General features: G+C 38.3%; 1 protein-coding gene across 1 annotated transcript in view; it reads right to left on the bottom strand.

The window, feature by feature from the left end:
* Positions 1-739: 739 nt before the first annotated feature.
* LOC104276986 (rab proteins geranylgeranyltransferase component A 2-like) overlaps positions 740-24,634 on the bottom strand; it is a 41,609-nt gene continuing 17,714 nt past the window's right edge. The window contains exons 9-15 of the mRNA XM_009873483.1: positions 19,658-19,735; positions 13,866-13,970; positions 12,911-12,974; positions 11,890-11,986; positions 8,087-8,179; positions 4,654-4,820; positions 740-946 (exon numbers count right to left, since the gene is read on the bottom strand). Coding sequence (XP_009871785.1) covers positions 740-946; positions 4,654-4,820; positions 8,087-8,179; positions 11,890-11,986; positions 12,911-12,974; positions 13,866-13,970; positions 19,658-19,735 — 811 coding nt within the window. The remainder of the gene's footprint in view (positions 947-4,653; positions 4,821-8,086; positions 8,180-11,889; positions 11,987-12,910; positions 12,975-13,865; positions 13,971-19,657; positions 19,736-24,634) is intronic.

Below are 24,634 nucleotides of genomic sequence, written 5' to 3'. Positions count from 1 at the left end.
AAAATGTTGGCAAATCTATCATTAAGTTTAAATTGTGCAATTTTCCTGACTACAGTAAATCAACCCACTGGTAAAAATGTGTGACCTGTAAGATCTTATTAAAAAAAATTGGATGTAAACTAGTTTAATGTAAGGAACACCTATTGTATTGTATTTGTTTCTACATTATGGCACCAGTTTCAAAACCAGAAGAGAAATTTTTCATTACAGAAATTAAACATGACATCTACTACTTGTTCTAAAGCCACTCCAGAACCGGGAACATTATTGCCTTTAAGTTCCATTCACAAAACCACTTCAAGACAGACCCCGGAGCTCACCTTCAACCGTTGAATCAGCCCAGATCCAGTGATTTTTAGTAGCACGTGGACACGTTGTATCAGAAGATCATTTTTTGGCTGATAAGAAAACCTGCACATCTTTTCTTCTGATAAGTTCTGACTAGTTTTTCCTGCCACATTGTAAAACAAACCCAAAATCTCGTAACAAATCATGAATCCTATTGCAGCATTTTAAATTCACATGTTTTGTTCCGTGGATCCGGTGGACCTATGACTATTCAGAAATGTCTCAGCTACCAATGAAACTGTTTGACAAAGAAAAGATGGCTCAAGCTAACGAAAGTAAGGCAAGTGCAAACGACACAGCTATGGGGTTTTTAAACCTCTCTTTCTTACCCTTCCTCCCTTACACTTTAATTTGGGTCAATCTTCTCTTCTACTAAGAGACCAGTGCTAATTCATTCTTCATTATCGTCCTTCTTGATAGCAGTATTGCCTCCGCTACTGCTCTCCTCAGTCGGGGATTCAGGTTTTGGCTCTGGTGAATTACTGAATCCAGCCTCTTCTGGTGCAATCTCATCTTCATCGTAAATAATATCTTCCGGATTCGGTGGCGGTGGGCAAAATTCCTCTGTAGGAAACATTTCTTGGAAGATAGCCTCAGCCTATTCAGAAAAAAACCAACACCATAAAATAAGCTTTACCTTGAAATGTAATACCCTGCAGCAATATTTTACAGATATTTCAGATTAACCTCTGTTCTTTCAGATCAATAGTGATTTAATACTTTGACAGTATTGTAAACACACGGGAAATCTGTTCCTTCCATCCTCGGGGAAAAAGAAGTGGTATCTACCTTTTCACATTGTTCTACTAGGAAAGCCTCAGCATTTTAAAAAAAAGTTTGTGATTCTACATCGTACTGAGAATAACAAAGGTGATTTTTTTGCATGCAAAATCATCTTTTCCCCTATAAAAATATCTCCAGCTGCAGTCAAACACAGAGCACGTGAGAGATCTTGGCTCTTTCCAGCAAGAAGAATCTGTTACACATGACAGGCAAAACCAGGAACTTAATATGTACAATCCACACCAAATCTATGCGAGTTTCCTTCTTAAATTTAAAAATTACAAAAAATCATCCTCACTTCTGTTTTTCTGAATAGCTCATCCAGGGCTCAGTTGAGAACTATCCTCACTATCACATATGCATATTTGTATATATTCACAGTTAATCTGGAAAACACGTCTATCATTTCAAGGAGTTATACGCATACATCTGTGTGCACGAATTATCCCCAAATCTATGCGAGTTTCCTTCTTAAATTTAAAAATTACAAAAAATCATCCTCACTTCTGTTTTTCTGAACAGCTCATCCAGGGCTCAGTTGAGAACTATTCTCATCCAATGACAAGTGATCACACTATCGTATCTGCATATTTGTATATATTCACAATTAATCTGAAAAACACGTCTATCATTTCAATGAGTTACTTGCATACACCTGTCTGCACCAATTATCCCTTTCCCGAACGATCCGCGCAGGCAACCTGGATTCCGATAACAGGACGGTTACCTTTAAGATATAGCTCAAGGTTTTAATTTGCAATGCCGCTTACTCTTCATGCCATCGAGGTTTACAAACTAAGTCCACTGAAAGACTTTAACAAGAAATGTGTTCTTGATAACACGAGGGTAGCTGTTATGAAAACGTACAGAATACAACTACAAAATCTGGGAGAAAAAGAAACAAAACATCGATCTTTGAATTCTTGAGATCAAGACATTTGATAAAAACACTGGATGCCAGAAATCCTTTACAAAACAGAAGGACTCGGTGTGCTAAATAGTGTTAAATAATTTGTGCAAACAGCCTATCTTTAAAAAAAAAAGCTACAGAAACTCAGGAATGTATTTACTAATCCACACGCACTTCACCCTTCCCTACAGGTTTTCTCTTCCAAGTCCTCAGGCTTCCGAGGCAAACGGAGACAACCAACACAGTTACGTTTTGGGGTTCTAAAAAGGCAAAGGACCACGGCCTCTCGATTTTGTCTGTTCAGTAAACTCTGCCCCGCAGACGACCTGGGACGAGAGCTCCCACAGAGGCAAGAACACATTTAATCTTGAGATTCCTCCCGCTACCAGACACCGCGCCGAAAAAGCTGACGGCAGGGTCACTGAATGCCGACCGCAAAGGCTGATTACACGATGCCGACTCCTGGACAAGAGGGAATTGTTTTCAGGTTAATACATCACTGAGCAGGTACCAAACAGCTTTCGGTGATAAAACTTGGGTGCCCACCAGCAGTGGATTTCTATCACCAGCATGTGGATGTAGGACTCCCTTATTAACTGCTTAAATGACCCTGTCGACTCACAGTTAAACTGAATTTTTCATTCTGCTTCCTAAATTTCACTCTTCCATACCCATTTAAAATGGTTTAAAACTACTTATATTAGTATATGAAATAACGTACCAAAAAAAAAAATCCTGTTCTCTACTTCAAAACCACGGCTTGGTAATTTGAAAAAGTTGTTTAGCGAGTCCAAAGGATAAAAATATCCCTCTAAAAACGTACAAAATTAACTTTTTGAAGGTAACAGTAGGTCAAAAGGAGCGGAATTGAGTAACTGAAATCCTTCCAGATACAGACAAAACCAAACAAGTTAAAGGACAAATACTGGCACGATGATTTTAGTGCTTCCTCTTACGAATATGAAGATGCCTCAGAAATCTGAAACACTGCAGGGAACATACATAATAATACATGTCAGATTGTAGCAGCGAAAAGAAAGAACACTGGAAGCCAGACGACTTGCTTGATCCATAGATACAGAATTTGAAGGAATCGTAAATGGCACTTTACATTTTATTCAGCCTGTCCTCAGGCAAGTAACTGTAGACATCAAAATGAATTCAATATTCTGCTAAGAATTTAACACTCAATTAAAATAAAGTAAGAATGAAGTAATTTGTTTATCGAGCTGTGGAGGGATAATCTGTAGAAGCTGTGGTGTCTTTTGACACAGCTTGATCTATAAATACCATTGGTCATTGATAAGGAAAAAAAGCTCTTAAGGTAAGACAAAGCTGAATGCTAGAAAGGGTGGCTATAAGAATTAAAAATAGGCTGGGTTTTAAGCGTGTTTGGACAGCTTTTAACTTGCACTGGGTTAAACAAGAGTTTAAAAAACTCGTTCAGAAAATAACTCATTTACAATTTAAAACCGCTGCCAGAATAACTGCCTTGCATTATTTTTTGATTTTACAGTTCTTTATCCTCTTGGGAGGCAAATTACTGCCTTGTAAAGCAAAATGAAGGGTACTATTAGCCCTGAATTATACTGTTCCAACCCTACAGTTCAGGCTATGTCCACTTTAAAATCTTGTTTTTAAGAGGTTTATGTTGGCCATAAAAAAATCCAGCAACTGGTTAGAAGATGGCATGCACATTCTCTCAACACGGTCTTTAAAAAAACAGCTTGAAAAATGACACGTGTCAGTTAATCCTACGCAGATGCGGAAGTGTCCTCGCGTTAGCTCTGAAAGCGCCGCACAGAGAAAACACCACAGTGAGCGCTGGGATAGATTCACCCAAGAGGTTACACCTCCCTCATCACGGGGCATCTCGGACCAGAAGCGTTCCTGTAGCTCTCTTCTGCTGAGCAAGTCATGACCTCCCCATTCTCACGACCTCGTTTCCCGCTCAGCAGCAGAAGGAAGGTGCGAGAAGAGGTCTGACACCAAGTGCTTTATGAAATTCTGCATACTTGCCCTCCAAGACCTGGCGTTCCTGCACGTTGTGTCTGTTGCCAACATGGAAGCTGGCTATTTCGTGCTCTCTCCACCTGCCTAGGTTTGTTTAGGAAGCTTTCACTCTTCACCTCCAATTTCAAAGCACTAACAGTTCATTTTAAAGCGAGAACCGGTACAGTGCGCCCACCGTGAGGCAAGGTGCAGGTGGTTCTCAGTTCAGGATTCTAGTTAGCAGGAACCAGACGCTCAGGCTACAGATTTTGGGGAACTATCATCTGTATTTCTGTATTATTTGTCAGTTTTTCCTTTCCACGGTATTAGAGCAAGTAACCATTCTACAAGATCATCACCTTTAGGTATTGCTGCCTTCTAGATTAACTACCTGCTACTCCCAATGCTACCGGATCAACCAATTTTTTCTCAAATTTCCTTCATTCTCAATCCCACTGACATGCACTCTGCTCATTAAGTAAGAGGTTTTTTTGTATGTCTAGCTGTGAAGTTTTATGGCTGCATTAAGCAGAATAACCCAGAACAAAAGCAGATTGTATTCGACTTCCTGAGGTCTTCAAAATTATTCTGTGACTGAAAAAAATAATCACGTGCCCTACCTGTTTGACAGCACAGTCATTCCCTAAAGCGGAGTCGGGTCCAGAACAGACATAAATGTTTGAGGGTAAGCCATCATATGCATTTTTCTCAACTCCTGAAGAATCTCTCATGTTGAAGTAGACTGCCCAGAGGACTCTAGGTTTTTCCAGTTCTTCATTTTCCGTCTCTGAAAAGAAAAAGAAGTAATGTTCATGCGTAATAAAGGAAATACACAATGTAGCATACTAAAAGTTGATTGATTAACATGGAATTACTGTATACAATATACACTTTTTAAAAAAAGCCAATTAATTTTAGTTGCCACTCTTTTCTGCGGTACTCTTTCACCATACTTCTCTTTTCGTTTACAACCCTAGGTAGGTCAAGTCTGCTTACTCCGCTCACACTATGCCGCATAAGAACCAATTATCACCTAAGAGCACGCTACCAAGAAGCTTGGTCTAAATTTAACGCGTTTCCACTTGATTTTATCTAGTTTCCTCTGGATAAACTCCATGAGCATATGACGGTCTGAACGAGTCCTCCACGGGCTGTGCCAACTTGAAGCTACTGCAATCCATATGCAAGGCTATTTTTGATGTGTACTTTTTCCCCCTCATTTAATAGCTGATCGTTGCACGGGAGCTCTTCTCCTAACAGACATCCGTGTGCTTTAGAATCGAGCGTCTTCAAGCCAGTCTAAGGAGAGTCACTAATGCTCATGGTTCAAATAAAAGAAAACAAAGGAAAATCCCCAAAGAATACCTCCCCCTCAAATTAACCACAGGTAAAGAATTAAGAAAGCCCACAAGTGCTCTGTTTGAGATGTGCGATAAGCAGAATACTGCTAAATGAAAATCAAGGATTAATTTATCTTTATCTACGCTTCACGGAGGATTCGTGCTGTGCTACAACACTCCTTACAAATACAAAATGATCACAAATTACGTCTCGCTTGTTCATCATCTGTACCTTTGTGCAGTTACTTTGCACATTGGTGTAACCCCTCTGCAGAGAGGCAGAAAAACCTCCCGGAAGATGAAGGTCACTTTTTAACCCTGCAGAACGCAAGGGAGGAAGACACAACATGCATTCTCAGCTTAATAGATACTATTTGTTTGGCATATTTGCTGTCCCCTTTCTGGTATTTCACCTGCTCTGAAATAAATGAAGCCTGTAAAAGACCTTGCGAGATTTACCTCTTTCCAAGGAAGAAACTTCTAGATAACAACAGCATTCAAAACAGTATTTTAAAGCAGTTGAATTAGAAAAAAAAGAGATAAATCTATGCTATTCCTTCAGTATCTTTTTATAACTGTCAAATATTTTTTAAAAAATAGGTGCTAACCATACTGAACACTTTGAAATATAAATTAAATTCATCAGCCTGTGAAAGTCTGAGCCTTAATACAGGGCAAGATGCTCTTTAATATATTTAAAAGTTCACATTGCTCATAAAAGTTACTTCTTCCTCATTTAGGCAGGAAAATGAATGGAGTCCTCTTCTCCAGGTGACTTTGCCTCTTTGACCTGCCATGGCCCAGTGCTCACTTTATCTGGTGATTCATTTTCAATAACTCCAACAGTATTTGTTCTGACATTTTAATTAAAATACGACCACTACCTCATCCTGATGATAAAAAGGCCTATGTGTCAGTGAAAACTAGCTTTTCAGTGCCTCAGTGCACCTGAGGACCCCTGTGATCACAGAGTTTCTACAGAAGAATTTCAGTCAGGTTCTAAACAATCTATCATTTCAGAACTGGATCACTTTAAACATTAAGATTAATGCTAACCCGCCCCCCAAATGATTAGAAGACACTAAACTGCAAGCTAATCTCCTCTTCACCCATCGCGCCTTTGAAGCGCATGGCACCGTCCTGAAAATCTCTATATTGAATATTAAAAGTGAGAAATTAATGGGCTTTAAACTAACAAATATCAACCTGGAAAGTGTTTGTAGCTCTCCAATCTAAAAGTGTTCTATTTACAAACCCCACTTGTATTGTAAAAACTTGGTTTGTAATGGCTCTTGTACTACAAACCCAGTAAAAAATTTACATCTTTGGGACATCAAAGATGCCTTTCCTGTAAGCAAAAAAGAAACAAAATGCACATTATTTAATACTTCAGTTCCTATCAGAAGCACTTAATTGCCTAATAAAATCAATAAGATACTTGTTTTTTTCATTAAAAGGTAGGGGGGAAAATGTAAAAACGGAAAAGATGACAGAAAGACAAACTTAGGAAAAGCCGAACTCAACCCTTCATGAAACACTGTTCTTGGTTACGGAGCCCTGAGTGTTAAAAGACTGGCCACATAAAAAACTGCATTTACTTTTTTCTAAACAGAAAATTCTACCTGAGTTCATGTTGCAAGCAAATCAATTAAAAATATTAGAAAATAGTTCCACATCCTACTAACTGGTGTATATATGTACAAAAGCACTTCCGCTGACAGCTAAGTACAGTTTTCTCTTAGGAGAATTATGATTTACTGTATTTAAGCAGAAACACGTTATAGTTAAAAATGCTTTGCCAGGGTCAGAGCACAGCAACATCTTCCACGTGCACACCACCTAGTCCATAAGCATCTATCAAAAACATGAGTAAATCGAGGACCTCGGGATTAAATTTCAAAGACTTTGGCGGACCTTGCTCCAAGTATCTCAGGGGTAATTTCTTTCCAGGCAACAACTGCTTCGTCAACAGGTACTTTCCTCTGGGACTGCAAAATTGTCCATCTTAAGGTTAAAGCTCATGAAAGCAGCTGGCAAGGTTTCCCTGAATTTAGGGCCAAATAGTTAATTGTTGGAAATTATTGGAAATCTATCTTTCTGGTAACACTGCAGCGTGTAACACCTTCCTGCTTCCACCGCCCAAAGCACAATCCAGAGAATTTCAACTAAAAACAGCAAACAAGGAAGACAACAAAAGGATGAGCAACAGTCTCAGAATAAGAGACAGCAAGAGAGAACTAAAAAACTCATAGCCCTGAGCACAACTGGCAGCTGGAGCAGAAAAGCGGATCGCTAATTTTGGAGGATTTAGTAACTTTTGTTCAGGACACCCAGGTAACAGAAATCACTAAAACCAGGATGGTGTAAAGAAATGGACTTACTTCACTACTGAACCTTTGAAAGACATTCTGAAAAGCAACGTGAAAAATGGAAGGTGGAAAATTAAAAAGGTCCTAGAGACTTGCAGTATACTGCAATTAAACCAGAGCTGAAGAAGGCTTGAAACATTAGATCACGAATACAAAAACCCTGACATCTGCCTAATCAATCTCACGCTCAAAATAGATTACTTTACTTTGAAATGCTGCTATCTAAAAAGCAGCTCACCATATGTTGACTCTGATGACAGATTCAGATGTTCGGTAACAGATACTTTAGTTGTACGGGTAAATTATATTTTTGCAAAATAATGTCACAATAACTTTATTTTTACCTCCTTCTGTATTTAGATTGAATAACTTCAGTACAACAGGCTCTAAATCTTCCCTAGCGGTTTTAGTTGATGGACAGGTTAAATGGACTAAATCTGTTAAGAGAGAACACAAACCAATTACAATCACCACCACACAGATACATAAATATCATTTACAATTTTTAAAAGGCAGAGCAGCCCTCTCTTCAGAGAAATCACTTTCTTTAACCCTGAGGAGTACTGTACTATGGAAACACGGCGTATATACACCACACAGAATTTTTCTTAATATATCTCATAATTACCTTTCCTCCATATATGTTGGTAAGATGGAAGCGTGATTTAACATCAGCGGTACAGAGAGAAACCCCAAGAACATCGTTATCCGTGTTGACAGTCCAACAACATAATAAACCCACAAATACCACACCAGCACTCTCCTTGAAGAGCTAAATTGGGACTGAATGGGCTACTCTTAAGTCTGGCTTAAGTTCCAGGAGTAATTAGGAAGCTATCTCATAGGTTGGGAGAAATAAATTGTGGTTGGGTAATGGTGGAATTAGGTTCGGTGCATCAGTAAGGATTTCTGATAATCTGCAAAACTCATTTCAAGCAGTTGAATTCAAGAGGTGCTCTGTGAACAGCAGAACAAACAGGGTACAGCAAACTCATACTGGAAAAAGCTGACATGAAAACACTCTGGACCACAAGAAGACATTTGTGGAACTGTATAATTAATTTAAATTAACCTTACAGCACGGGCAAATCGATGCCCCAATCCAATTTTGTCTATGTGAAAATTCAGTTTTGCTTCCATAACACAATTTGGTATTTAGATTTCTTGCCAATGTACTTGTTTTACTGAAAATAAAGTTGCTCATCAGATTACTCATGGAACATACTATTCCCACATGTATCTTGTCTTGCAAAGTGCTGGAGTTGTGACCTCTTTTCTGTTCCACTGGTCTCATTCAGCTAAAGAACCAGCTACGCTGCTGCTTTATCCACTTGATTTTATATCCATTCCTTCAGGTGTTTAGAAGACCCATCTTAAAGCATTTTATAAAACCGCATTAACAGACTCATTTGCCCCTGAACAGTTGTCTGGGAATGTATCAGCAGGAAGGATCTGAAGAGAATCACGACGAAGCTGACCACAGCTTGGCACAAAGGTTAAACTGACGCATTTTTCCCTCAGCACCGAACATTTCTGATGACCTTAATGCCAGTGTGTAGCTACGGTGTTATTTTACACTCACATGACAAATTTTTGACCCCGCAGTCTGGCTATATTTGTGTCTTTAGTTACAAGTTCATCGTACTTGAATCTACAGCACCAAGTTTGACACCAACTCCAGGAGGACCAGAAATTTAACCCCTCACGCTCTTCTTTCATAGTGCACAAACACGGGTTATATCCAGACATAGATATTCATTTCTTATTTAACCAAAACCAAATCTTCTTTCTAAAAGGAGTAAGTAATTAAAAAAGTAAAAGAGAACAGGTGGTGATAACAAAAGCTTCTCTGTAACCTTAACTAAACGTTTGCAATCCCAAATATTGTAGTATAATCTATTCTTTCCTCAAAAACCCCAGCTATAAATCACTAAAGTTCATATAATTTACTTTCTCTAAAATCTCTTTTATTATCTTTAAGGTTATGGCTACAAGTCACAGTCATCAGTATATATTTTGATTATATTTGATTTACTCAGGTATAACTGCATTAGTTACAGTGGTTGCCAACATTTGTCTTCAAGTAATTCTTCGAGCCAGAAGAACGATGAGTTTAGTTCATGATTTCATCATTATAGTCTCAATTTTTAGGGCAAGTGAAGGAGTTTGGTTCCACTCAACTGGCAACACAGATTATGTGCCTGTCACTTATGCAGTGTGATCAAAGAGTAGATGTATTTGTATACTTATCTTAAATAATTGTTTGAAGGAGAAATCAGTCAGGTTAAAACCCATTTACAGATAATGATGTAAAAGTTGGGGTTTTTCAAATTATGAAATATGTCCCATAACTAGAATTCAGCTATACCTAAACTACACCTATATTATTTCAATATATGAAGACAAATTCCATTAAGGACTGTAGTAGCTCCTCTTGTGAAATGAAAAGTACTTATGGAGAAAAATAAATAACAGAAATCTTAATTTTCAACACCACAGAAATTCTCAAAAAACTAATAATATCTACTTGAACATCAATCCTGTAGTTTAATTTCCTGCCACGTAGGTTTTGTGAACCCTTAAATAAAGCTATTTTACGGATAAATATTAACAAAATGCCTTAGAGCACTAAGTTCTTCACCACCCTTGTGGTTTTTTTTAAAGTAGGAAACATAACTTTGAGTGACAATCATTTATTTCCCTCTGTTTTCATATGCAAAGAGGGTGCAAGCCTAGGTAACAGTAAAACAAATTTGTTATTAGTATAGTTGATTTTCATTAAACAGCATTAGGTCAGGAAACCTCTAATTCTGTCTGTCTTCCATAGTGCCCCAAATTGGTAATCTATACAAGAATTGAGAAGAAGAATTTGGAACAAAAGATAAATACCCCATAAGAACATTTTGTTGCTCATCTATTTCAACTTTCAGAATACAAGAAGCCTGAATTTCAATTTAATAGCACAGCTGGGGTAGTTAATTTCCAAAAAACCCAAACTAACAACAAACTACCCAGAAGATTCACGTGCTTTAGAGGGTGTTTTTAATCTACGGAAGGAAAAATTTATTATCGTGTAAGTGAAAATAAGTATTAACCTACTTATTAATTGTTCAATATTAACCTACTTATTAATTGTTCAGTATATGCTGATTAAGAAAAAAGTAGAAACAAGGACATACGCTACAAAATATTCTACTAGAAATAATACTGGAATACACTTGATGTTTGTGTTGAGAATCTGTCCTGAGGAAAACAAAAATCTGCAGCATTTTTTACAACACCACAGAGTCCCATAGCATAAAGGTTCTGTTAAATTTCAAAAGTAGTCTGAAATGGGAAAAAAAAATATTAAAATTATCTATGTTAACTACAATCCCACCTTTTTGCTTACAGGTTTTGTCAGAAATGGTTTGAGCACTGTGGGTGAGTTTTAGCCCTTTAATTATAGTGGTAAAAGAAATTCTTTGCAAACCAAATTTCACAAAGAAAACATTTCCAATTTAAAAAAACCTTTATGTTTTGACTTGAAGTCTGCACAATCTCAGCCAGTGCCAGTGGAGAAGAAAGAGCGTGCCAGTGCTCTCCACAAACCTCCTCTGCCATTCTGCCAAATCTTCACTTATCTCAAGGAACGTTCAAAATAAACAAAAATGTAGAATTAATCATATTTTTACTCTAAAAAACAATACAGCAGTCATAAGAGCTCTTTGTTGGTGCTATTTTATAATTACTGTAAACAGAATATTGTCCCAGTGCTACAAAAACTACAACTACCAAGCTTATTAGGCCCACGACTGTTAAAAGGAACGTCTGGAAATTCCCATTTGGAAATATAGAATGCTACGCTTTATCCTCGTGAAAATCACAACAGGGCTTTAAAGAAATAATTATCATGTGTAAATTAAAAAAAATAATAATTGAATGCAAAAGACTTGAGTTTGACTCCTCAAGCCCTACTCAGCAGCCCACAGGGGCTACAGAATGAAGACACTGGACTGTCTCTCCCGTGCTGGCAGCAGGAACCTCGTGCACACCCTCTTCTCGGGTCGCACACTGGTCCTCGTGCAGCAAAAGAACGAGACCGACGTATCTCAAATTTTGTTTCAGAGCTGACCGAGTCAAAAGATTACACAGAACCTGTACTCACAAGTGTCCTTCATGCACGTCATGGTTGAGGAACACAACTCAATGACGCAAACCGCCGGTTTGCCCGGACCCTCTGGAGGCACTGTCAGAATGGAAACCTATCAAGCAAAAAGAACAACTTATTTTAAACGCAGAGTAACACGGAGGATGGGGCAACCTACAGAGTTTGGAGTAAAGGTGAAAAATAACTGCAGACAATTACACAGTTACACAATTTTATTTTCCGGTTTGTTAGTAGGAATTTGTGCAATCGATCCCACAGAATCAAGGATTTCTGCCTAGTCAGCAAAGGCCACCTTCATTCAGAATGGCAGAACAGAAAGAAAAACTCGTATCACAACTCCTTCCAAAAGAGAACAGTTTAAAAATCTGTTGGCAAGAGACAGCAACGTTGTTTTTTTGAACATCGAGCAGAACACCGCTAGGTGAGAATCACTCGAGATCTTTCTCGTGGGACTGTCAGTAACAAGGCTTGGGAAGAGCAGACTCGTTCGTCATCACGTTCTTACTCTGTAGATCCTAATTAAACTGTAAGAATACAGGAAGCGTACAGAAGAAACTTAACACAAATGAATATCCTTGAAGATTAACATCTGGAAAGACTGACAAAGCAGGAACATTTGAAGAAGGATCTGAAAGTGTATGATAAAATCTTTGTACAGTAAAAGTGTTAAAAAGAAGAAGTTTGAACGAAGTTTAGACAAGGGAAGTAATCCCCAGTTAACAGAATACCAAAGGTAACAGTTTGTTAAAAAGCAAGCAACATGATCTACCTTTAAGACAGCAGCTGAGAAACTCTGTAATTAACATAGTGCAAACCAAACATAGAAACCCAAGTCAATGAACTAAAAAAAATATTTAAATAATTCCTAACAGTTTGATAGAGACTAACAAATTAGCAATTATCAGCAGAGCTGACTAAAAAAGCTGGATTCAAGCAGAAATAAAAGCATGAATTGAGTCCTGCCAAAACCTAAATATTAACATAGACAATTCAAATTGATCACCAAATTGATCCGTACCTGTTGCTCGGAATCTGTATTTAGTACAGACTTATCTGTAATGAGCACTGCTCTGGAGATCTGCCTACAATGAAATAAAACAATTATGACATTTCACAGAAATGTAAAAAAGAGCAATTTGGATTCATGGCTTCAGCAATACCAGCCTAAACATCATCCTGCGGGAAGGCTGTTTCACCAGATAACCTTTATTAATGGGAGTGTTAGGGGAGTATTTGGCCTGTTGCTGAAGTGGGAAAACATCTGGAACATTAATGGAGCATTTCCAACAACAAATAAATGACCAGTGCTGTTATAGAAACCAGTTTGAATAACCTCTGGTTTTTAGTAAATTCTGTTGTTTATTTGATCAAGATGAGCAGCAGCACGTTACAGGACTTCTTATGTTCCAAACAGCACAAGATGCTTTGGATTAAAGGGAAAAGCACTAGGGTGAAGCTCATGCACGGAAGATTTTACTCCTCTGTTGCGGATGATTCTTTCTGCACCTTCTACTACAGTTTTGCTAATACCTTATCTGCAATATTTTTAAGATGAAGCGAGTATACATCCAATGCTTTTGTCAAGAAGGCAGTATACATACAGTGCTTTTGTCAAGAACAACAAAAATCAAAGAATAATTTTTAATACTTCACTAAACCCAAACAAACTTGAAGCGAGAACAGCAACCGGCACCTCCACCTCATGAAAACTTTTTAACAAGTATGAAGTCCCAAATGCACTTAGAGCCACTGCATTTTTTTTTTACAAGGAAAAGGTGAATATGATTTTGAGCACAATTTAAGAAAACCCAAAGACAGAAAGGATGCCCTCAAGTATTCAGAAGAAGAGAAAAAACTATTCTCAGAAACTGTACTGCTAAGATTAACCAGGAGACAACAATCTCTTAACTTGCAGGGTAATTTATATACGACTATTTAAAGCAATTTACTGTGTTTCGTGTTTTATGACATACCTGTAAGACACATTTGCGCACGTGCTCTCTGAAAGGTAACTATCTTCCACAATAAAATAGTTCGCACTTATTCTCTGCCCAAAGTGATCCACAATAGCCTTGCATCTGTTACAAAAAAATAAATAAATCAAAGTAAAATAAGAAATTTATACATATAGTAACAAATGAAGGTACAAAGCAAATCACTTCTGTCTTTCCAATAAGCTGGCTACACGTGAATCCCTAAAACAACTCAACTGAAATTGATAACTAAATCCTGGACTTACCTATTCTACCGGATATCTATGATCTTTACATGCAATGCCCTTACAGAAAATGGTATGTGAACATTAATAATTTGGTCACTTTAAAAGAAAGAATAAATATAAGCCAATAACGCTGACGTTTGATTGTACAGGAAAATGGCATATACTTCTCACCACATGAGACATGGACAACCAATACTGCCAACTATTTTGTAGGTGCTGCCCTATCATAGCGTCATTTCTCCTCCGTTAGTAACTTTTATCAAACACAAGTTTATTTTGACAATATTATTTGACAAAGTAAAAGGCAAATTAACTTGAGGTGTAAGGAAAAATTGCAGAGAAACGTATGCATCACACTGTTATGAGACAACTTTTCGGAGCTTCTATATTTGTGGCTAAATGTAATATTTATCTCTAAGTTACACACAAAACCCCCACTCAAAACCCAACAAAAAACAAACCAAACCAAACACAACTCCCAAACTCAAAATCCAACAAGACACAACCCAAGACCCCGTCCACCCCAATCTTTCTGAATACCAGCAGGTCAAACCAAAATGAGAAGTACAAACTGAGACTCTGCCACAAAAATTTTCAGGAGTCGAGTGTAACGCAAGCGCCCGAACACAAATGGGACGGAAAAGCAAACTGCAGGGAAGAAAGAACCAGACAGCTTATATGGGAACGGGATACACTGTTCAGATTTTAATTGGGAAAAATACGAGAGAGCAAACTTCAGATGTAGACATGACATATATGAAACTAAACCGCATATATGAGACAAATAGATACCAACTAAAAACCACCTCTGCTGCTGCCTCCTATATGCCATGACGTGTGTTTTATTTAATTGTACGTATTGTCCTCAGCTTGAGACACTGCAAACAGCTTTAGAAAGCCCTGCAGGTTTTCTTTGCAATATAAAGGGCAAGGAAAATACATATGCTACAACTTCTTTCCTTACAGCTTTTTTCTAAACCCTAAGTACCTCTAAGGCTTAACACTCATTTGTAAAACAAGATTTTAAGGTTTTCTGCAATACCAGAGCATTTACTGTATAAACAAATAAAGCAAAGCTTTACTTAAGTTTTGCTTGGTGTACAAAAGTTACCGCATTTTTCTTTTAAAAAAGTTCTTCTGAATCAGTTTCTCAGTGTTTCAATGGATTTAATGGATTTAATATATGAGACTCAAATCAGTAAATTCTCTCTCACACACACACACATATGAGAGCATTAAAAGAAACAAATGGATGCTTGAGACAGATTTCCCTCACAGATTTAAATGTGTTTTATCGCGGCACAACATTAGTCCTGTATCAGTAAGTACCTGATGTGCAAGTTTTGCCTTAGGAATAAACAGCATTTCTGGAACTTCAAGTTATTCGTTAGCGGCTGCGATCAAACCTCTCTATGAAAGTAGATAACCAAAAGAAGTAACAGCAATCAGCTGCCACCAGCTTCAGCAAACCAGGTGCTTCTGTAGTCTGAAACGAGGATGGAGAAGGGCGTCCACAAAGCTCACTGACAAAGTGCAAGAGGTTCATGACATCACACACGTGACATTTACACACTAACTTCCAATGCTGGCTTTGTAGCACTCTGGATACTCCAGACACACCTACGTTCAAACTGTTTAACTTGGAACGAGCAGTACTCGTCACACAACTCCCATCACATTCCACACAACACGCGTTTCACTTCAAGTCTGAAGAAGCTTTTTCTTAGCCTTAACCTGATCTCCTTCTCAAGCACTCATCTGAATACTGCAAACAGTTCCTTTCTAATTATAACCTTTCTTATTGTTTATGAAACAATTTCCCCTGCCACCCCCGCCCCCTTCCCTGAAACATTACTGAAGGGGAAAGGTTGATTAAATGTCATGTTGCATCACTCAAAGCCAGCCACAGCAACCACACGCTTTTTATTTTCCTGCTAAGTGCTGCTTCCCCTCCTTTGTTCAGGAATCGCTATCGGGTCATACGTCTGATAAGATTTTAAACAGAAAAAGAGATAGGGCTTTTAATTTCAGTCTCCACTTCACTTCAAAGCATGATGCTGAGAAAATTTCTTTCAAGTCCTGCTTCCAAATATGGAGAACACTTATGCACTGACATTATCAGGTCTCTGTCATCTGATATGTGTTGGGACAATGAATCATACAGAACCCTCCACTGACCTTCTTTCAATGTGTCTAGATAAAAGGATGAAAATTAGAATCCATCTCCTTGCAGTGCCACGAGTTATAAATGTACTTTATAGGGCTCATTATCCAAACTAATGGACTAAGGGCGACATCCTTGAAATGGACTTACCAGCACTGACAAAGCCAGCGTGCAATATTTCAAGGCAGATATGTAAATTACTAGGTGTTTGCTAGATCTTTTTATTACAGATGTATAAATTTCCATTCATCATATCTCTTCCACTCTTGAGACACAACTACGTAATTGGAAACATATGGGAAGTCTGATCAACATAAGTGCCTACCATTATTATTAATGCAATCCCCATAATTTAAAATCCCTTAAATTTTATCACGTGTACCCAAAAAAGTGACCACAGAGAACAAAAAAAGTAAACACAGAGAACACCAAAAAGACAAATAATTATCATGCAGACATTCGACCTAATGAATTTGATGTCATTTTTATTTTCTGACAGAGTTCTATCAAGAACGCAGGATCTTCTGCGTATGTATTAAAATAGCAGATCTAATCTGCTACAACCTGGAAAAAAATTAGAAAAAAATAGAAATTGCCAAGTGGATTAACAAAACCTTAAAATAACTATGTCTGAAAGTTTCTATATTTTCCCGCTGTCTTCCCTGAATCCACTTTATAAGCTATAAAAAGGACTCCAGTAAAATGATAAAAGTAATTGCATAGTTGGAGATTAAATCTACTGTTCTCTGTACACAGTTATGGGTAGTAAAAAAGTGAAAATGCAATTAAACTACACACTGAATGGGTTTTTATTTTTCTTGTGCTAGAAAGAACATTAACCACGTCTACACAAGACTTGGAATCAACTTTGGTGATAATTAGGGACTTCAAATTAAACTCTAAACCACCAACAAAAAGTCTGAGAAGAAAATCAAGGCTGTATCTACAAGTATAAATTCTCCTTACGTGTACTAAAGCACGAATATTCAAAATGGGACTAAGATACTGATAGTCTGGAAGCCTAGGGAAGATGCTCACGAAATATTAATGAATACTGCACAGTTTGACTGGATTTCTGCTGTGAGGAGTTCAAACCTGCTCACACCCAAGGAAAGCTGCCTCCGAAGGCACAGCGCCAGCCGCACTGCCGACGAGGTACGAATTCGCCTCTCGCCAAGGACTATTAATGGCCTGTTGACTCAAAAGCTCAGTAACGCATAAATACCCTCATTAACAACTTGAGACCTGATTTTTATCAAAAACCTGAAGCAAAACACTGAAGCCCAAAGCCATGAGGAAATCGGAGCTGGTGCAAGGAGAGAAAACACAGTAAGGGAAGAGAAATGTGAAGAAAAAGAAGGGAAAGGGAGTAACGATTACCTGGATAGGTGGCTAAGTAACGCTCTAAGGAAAAGACTCAGCAAGCGCAAGTATTGCTTTCAAGTGAGAGAGAAGAAAATCAAGACAAATTAACATAGCTGAATAAAAATATCTATCTCGGGCAAAGAAACGCAGCATTTTGTGTGCAAAAAGTTGCTATAGTGAACAAAACGTTTGAGACTTTTTAAAATTATTAGGAGAAAAAAAAGAGAATGTTTTATGATGCTTCTTTCATTGCTGAAAACACTTTTTTGTTTAAAAAAAAAAAGTGTCCAGACTTAAGCTGCTTTATTTTCATCATCTCAAAGATGTCTGACACTTCTCTCTGTAGGTTTTTCCGCTTTATTGTAATGCAGAAATGCTACCTGGTAGAAGCCCTGCTCTATAACTATGGGAGATCTAAAAAGCAAGAATGGGAGGAGGCAGGTGGCTCCGAGGAAAAGGCAGGGAAGTAGCGCTGGGAAGCTGGATGTGTTGTGCTTCCTCATATTCAGCACCAGGTAATGGCATTAGCAACAGATCAATGTTTCTGGAGTAATGAAAGTCTGGTAAAGTCTTTTAAAAATATTTCTGCACCTTAATAATCTATCCTTTGGTTTTAAGTGACAATGGGGTAAGTGAGCCACTAAAGCAGCCTAATAGCTTGAAGAAGACACTTGTAACCTATCTGGAAGTCTGAGGAACTTATTACATTCAAACCTAAAAGCAGGTTAAAGCAAAAAAACCAAAACACTCCAACTCTTTTGGAATACGTACAACCTTAAAAGTGAAAACATTCATTTCAGAGAACGTGCAAAAGAAGCTGGAAACGGGGGCAACCAGCTCCACTGCCCAGCTAAGATCTCCACAGGGTGGTGTTTGGAAGTTGCTGACAACCATAAGCTTTGTCTGGAAGAGCCAGTCAGCTATCGAAACATTATTGGAAAACAAAGCTGCCTACAGTAAAAGTTCAAATATTCCTGGTAAAAAAAATAGAGAGTTGTGAAAGGGGCGTAATTTCATTTGCATATGAATGATGCACTTGAAGCAGCACCACGCAGGATGAAATACTAACATATCTGCGTCTCTAAAACTGTGCAATGAACTTCAGAACCTTAAGGAAGTGACAGAAAGATAAAAGCTGTTGTTTATAGAACTTCAGGAAAAACAGACACTACTTGACCATGTCATGACAAATCTAGTTACAAAGTACCTCGTGCAGTCCAACTCACACCTGCCACTGACCGTTTAACTCATTTTCCCCGTAAAACGTTACTACTTATTTTATAGCTTCATTTTCAAAATTTGCTACAGAACGTTTGGAACTTTTCAGTTAGAGAAATTAAGCTGAAAACAGACTCTTAAGAGAGCAGAAGTCTGCGATTAGACTAATAACTGACAGAATGCACAGAACAGAAACCGTGACGATTGACAGAGGTGTGAAAAATGCCACTGCGGAAAAAACTCCGGGCTGATTTTCCCTAGCTCAACTTTAAACCCGCCTACAGGCCCGATACTGTTGTAAAAGAATTTATCCTAGGATAAGAGGGCAGCATAGTTTATGACAACAATCTACCTAAAAACTCATTAAAGTCTTTTCTCTTGGAGTGACATGCATTATCAGCAAAGATTAATCTGACGAGTCTTTAGGTGAGCTCCATTTTTAAAAATGCAATAACAGAGGGCTTTGTTGTCATCTGATGAAAATCAATTAGAGTAGGTAAGGCCACAAGGAAAACTAACATCACTCATCACCAGCCCCCCGGCAGCTGAAATGATTTGTCTTCCAAGCTTGGGTGATCAGGAGCTGTAGTAATATTGCAGGGAAATTAATTTAGTTTCTATATTCTAGACCCACTTCCCTGTTCTGGAGGACCTATACACAAATTACTTTTAATCAAGGTTGATGTGTTATTAATACCAAGGAGGATCTTTGAAGAATCATTTTTTTTTAAACTGACTTCACACATTTTTCAGCCGTATTTTGTATATAAACAGAAGGTTACTTATACCACTCCTACCGTCCGGATTCTTTGTCCACTACGAGGCACCGCACAGGATGGCGAAGACAATAGATGCCACCAAACACAGCACACAGCCTAGAAACACGGTGGGAAAGAAAAAAAAAGATTAGTCTTTTAACAACTAAGTGTAACCAATGCGTGTGTCATAAGCGAGGCAACGTCCCGCGCGCGTTGCAGGACATATTTCACATCCGAATCAGACAAAAAACCAATCAAAATAAAGCAGGTCCTACAGTTTTGTACAGGAAGTGTTGGTAACTTTTTGTTACAATAGCAGTTATCTTCATTCTCTAAATTTTTATGTTAGCTTGAGCACTCCTGTTACCACCTTCGGTTGTTCAGGATGGAAAAGCACCCATTTACGGAAGGCGCAGAGAGGATCTCCTGAGATTCTGAGCACATTACGCTGCACGTGGTGTAGAATAAGGATGTAAGAACACACGATAACCACATCAACCTCCTACCAGAATCCCAAGTGTGATTCAGAAATTACTTCTCTACTCTTACAAAACATACCGTGGGAACTTCACTGACTACAAGCAACTCAAATTTTGAGGGTGTCGAGAAGTGCCCCACCAGAAGGAAAAATTTTTACAATCTATAGATAGTGCGTGCTCCAGGTTCTGCCTGTGTTATGATACAGTTGCTTAAGGTATTTTGTACATGGACTGACAATAACAACAAATTTCTAAATACAGAAACTAGCTTCCCAGGTCAGCTTTTCAAGAGCTAAACTATACTCAGCTAGGTAGCAGTCTTCTCCTTAAAAACAAAATCCAGCACCTAAATCGAGGAAAATGATGCTACCCAAATACTAACCCAGCATCACAACTCACCTGTTTTTAAACCCTGAGGAGACTCACAATTTCAAGAAACTAAATTACGACATTTCAATATGAGGAATTCCCTATGAAGCCAGCCCGGTGCAAAACCCCACCACCAGCCAGGCTGTTTTCTCACCCCCTGCACACACCTGTGACTAAAACTCTTCGCCAGCTGAACGCGTCCTACGCACAAAGTCTGGACGTGCTCTCCCACGGAGCCGCACAGTGAAAAACAGGATCCCAGGTCAATCCCCGCATCCAAACTTCCTAAATCTGCCAAAAGCCAGGCTTCATTTGCAGGGATTACTTTTCTGTCGACTGGATGCAACATTAGGCAAATTAATTCACAAGAATGGAAAGTTTAATTTCTGCAAGTGATGCTGGAAATTTTTTCTAGGCTCACATTAATATTGAAATGATTGTGATATCACTAGTTTTAATTTTTATTATTTTTTTTAATTCTACCTCCTGGAACTTCTTAATATAAGCCCACATTCTTCAAAATGCTGTCAAGCAAGCAGAGACAACCAATACTTCTTTTGCTGTAAGTATTTTAAGAAGACTCTTTAAACTTTCTGCGAGAGCACTATAATGCACTATAAAGAAATTCACAATCTAACAGAAACAGGATATACGCTGGAGATTCTCAAAAGATAGAGATGCACGATTAGCTGTGAATTAAGATAAGCTTTAGTTAGTTTTTGTTTATTGTGCATTATTTCCAGGGCATTTTTACTATAAGAATAATAAAAAGCGCGGAGGATGAAATTCTCTAGAACTCAGTGTGAAAAAAGGTGAATCAGGAAGAGCATTTAAAAAATATTTTTGAATTATAGTAAAAAAGAAATAATCTCGCTCTTTAAAATTTCCAGTCAGCATGAAAATTACTTTGTGGAAAAGGTAAAGAAAAATGATGGGAGGAATGTGTCTGTTCCCTTACAACACAATTTCAGGTTTGGACCGTTTGCAATCCATCTTGGAAACCGTGAATGTAGATTTTTTATTTCTTTACTTATTTAAGAATCTCCAGCGGTTCACTTGGATCGATCAGCTAGCACTGACCTCACACATGCTGAGGAAAAAGAACAAACAAATAATTTGCATGGTGGCAAAAAGGGTGCATCCTGCTCTCGGAGAGAGCCGCTCTACCAGAGACAACTGTCGACTTGTATCAGGTGCCACTGGACAATTCTGCCTTTGTCCTGCCAGTTAAACACACCTGCGTTCTTCCCGTGATCTCTATTATTCCAAAGTCAATAGCCTCTTGGAAGTAAATCATACAACAGTCCGAAGCACATCGAATGCAGCGACACGCTGTTCCATTTTAACACGGCAGAGAAGGAAACAGAGTTTTCCGAGTTCTTGTCACTCGGCTGAGCTTTGGTGTGACCCAGTCACAGAAACTGGGAAAGTATAAAATTCACAAATGACACCTGACATTTTTATTAACTGAGTCCGTCTCGTTATTGTATTTAATATAAGAATGAGTCATTCTATTTAGCTTTTGGTTGAGTTTACGTCGTATTTTAACAGATAAACGCGGCTGCCTTGCTGACACCCACCCGGCATTCGCGGGGCACCAGACCAGCCAAAGCAAACAACTGACATGTGAGAGGCGGGATGCTTTGGTGCAAGGTAGTTCTGCCCCTTTGCTGGAATGACAGCAGGATTTTCCTGGCTTATTAAGTTGGTCGGTTTTGGGGGGGTTGGTTCACTGATTATTTATTTCTGTTTTAACTTGAAGAGCTTTAGGTATACGCTCATAGATGACAAGCTCAAGAACATTTTTTGCCAACCTGATTTCATAGAATGACAGAATGGTTTGGGTTGGAAGGGACCTTAAAGATCACTTAATTGTGACCCCACTGCCACGCGCAGGGACACCTCCCACTGCACCAGGGAGACTTCCCAAAACCCAATCATATTGGCTTCGAAAGCCCGATTCAGCAGTGCAAAGACAGGAAGAACCGCGCTGTATTTCAAACTGCATGGCCGACGCGGTGCGGCCAACAGCTCGAGCGTGTTCCCAGCTGGCATCCCTTCCAGTTCTGCTCCAAAAGGTCGCGCCCTCAGGAAACGTCAGCAAAATCACGTGCTACTGGCTAAACCCCAACCCTGGTTGTTGAGAGATTGCTGGAGATGATGCAAAGGTTAAACGTCCACTGAAGAATTATGACAGAGCCCTGAGCTACGGGCTTATTATCTCTACGGCTGCAACTGATGGCTTTGTGCCTGACAAAGCATGTACTAGGACCTTTCAAACTAACTCCGACGAATTTATTTCATATATAAATGTAGAAAAGAATAGCACTACTAACCTAACTAGAACCAAGATTCCTTTGTTAAAAGCTATAAATTATATTTTCCCTTTGACTTCAACTACAGTCGAGGGCTTTTTGATACATGTACTTTGTTTTTCCAGCATACTTTGAAAGAACTTTGCTGCCTGGCTGCGCAAAAATGTGAATTACTTGTTTTCAAGAGTAGCCTGCTATCCAGTGGAAGAGGGCATGACCCGTTTTCATAGTAGGCCAGCAGAAGACGTCTCTTTTTAGATGAAAATGGAAAGGAATTTTGATTGTGTCGTGTTAAACAATTACAAAGAGCCAAAAAACCCATTAAAACAGCCTAGCATGAAAAATGACATGACTAGGAAGAACTTGCCAAAATTCTTTAAATATAGAAGCCGAAATATGAAAATAAACGGCATCCTGGTAATTTATGACAAAGTGAAATCATTGTGCTCGCATTACTTCCATACAATGGGCTATTCAAGATGATTTGACTGTACTTCAAGTACAAGGCAGCTCTTTGATACCATTAACCCTCAATGACAGACATTTAAACTGATATTACTCTAATTAACTGGCGACTGCCTACACCGATAATTCAAGTTTTGCTGAAAGATAGCAACAACACCGTACTCAACTTCAACTTTGCCCCTGTGACATCAAATCATATTACAGCTAAATTAACAGTTGTGAAAATTTTTGGCCTGGTAGCCCTCCATCATGCAGAGCCTTTAAATGCCATTTCAGTTCCCATCAAGGCAGGAATCAGCAGTTGTAATTTTTAATCCAGCTGTGAAACAATAGGACATATTAAAAGCTGGATTTTTGACAGCATATTCTCGATGATTTATGAGTTTGTATATCATTTGATTATTCCATTAATTTTACTGATTACTGATTCAGCTAATACAGCGAAGGTCACTTACAAAATAAATCTTCATTACATTTCACAGAAAGTAACTGCCTCCAACTAGTTGTTTTCTTTAATTAAACACTAATGTAACAAGAGAGAAAATAGGCTTCAGGGTTGCTGCATCTGTTCTTACAAGAGGAGTTTACTGCTTTGATGTAATGCTCTCTGATATCAACTGAACAAAAATAGAATGTCTCTCCGTCTGACAACTTGATTTTCAACACAGAGATACCACAAACACCCTTAAATTACAGACTTACCCTTAGTTCATTCTGAAACTACATAATGGAATTAGAAAACCACATCACATCGTTTCACACCAGAAAAAGCAGCTTTTATTTCCAGTATGTAGCTTGTTTTCTGTTTTCTAAAATGCATGGAGAGATTAGTTGAATATATATATTTTTTTCTTCTCCCCAGCTTTATAGTCCTCTATAGCAAAAACTATTTGTTTCCCTCCTTCGAGATGAATACTGCACGTACAGCACAGCAAGCACTGGAGAAAGATCAAAGGAAAAAATGCCAAGTGCTGAATTAATGAATTGTCCTCTTTCAATTTATTTTTACAAGCACGGAAAGCTGTGACCTGGATCTTGTGTTAAATTCTATGTTTCCTGAAAGGGCTCCTAGAACTTCGCCATTTCCTACAATATTGTTGCATGTTCTAAAAACATAATACAGACAAATCAAATAAATGGCTACAGTGAAAAAACAGTTAATTTACCCAACACAGAGTTCCCATAAAGAAAGCCAAATCTCAGTATATACACTCATGCAGATGAAGATGACAAATAGAGAAAATAGCACTAAAGAATTAATCAGTGTAATAACCTATGGCAACCAGAAGTGTCCTGGCATTTGGAGAGCTACTGGAAAGGCTAATACGTGACAATAAATGCTTAAGCAAATGAAGAGTCAAGTATTTTCACTTTTTCCTGGAGGCTGC

This window comes from Apaloderma vittatum, unplaced genomic scaffold, assembly GCF_000703405.1.
Source record: "Apaloderma vittatum isolate BGI_N311 unplaced genomic scaffold, ASM70340v1 scaffold15227, whole genome shotgun sequence".
Lineage (NCBI taxonomy): Eukaryota > Metazoa > Chordata > Aves > Trogoniformes > Trogonidae > Apaloderma > Apaloderma vittatum.
The sequence above is the reverse complement of the archived record's forward strand: the minus strand, read 5'-3'. Positions and strand labels throughout refer to the sequence as shown.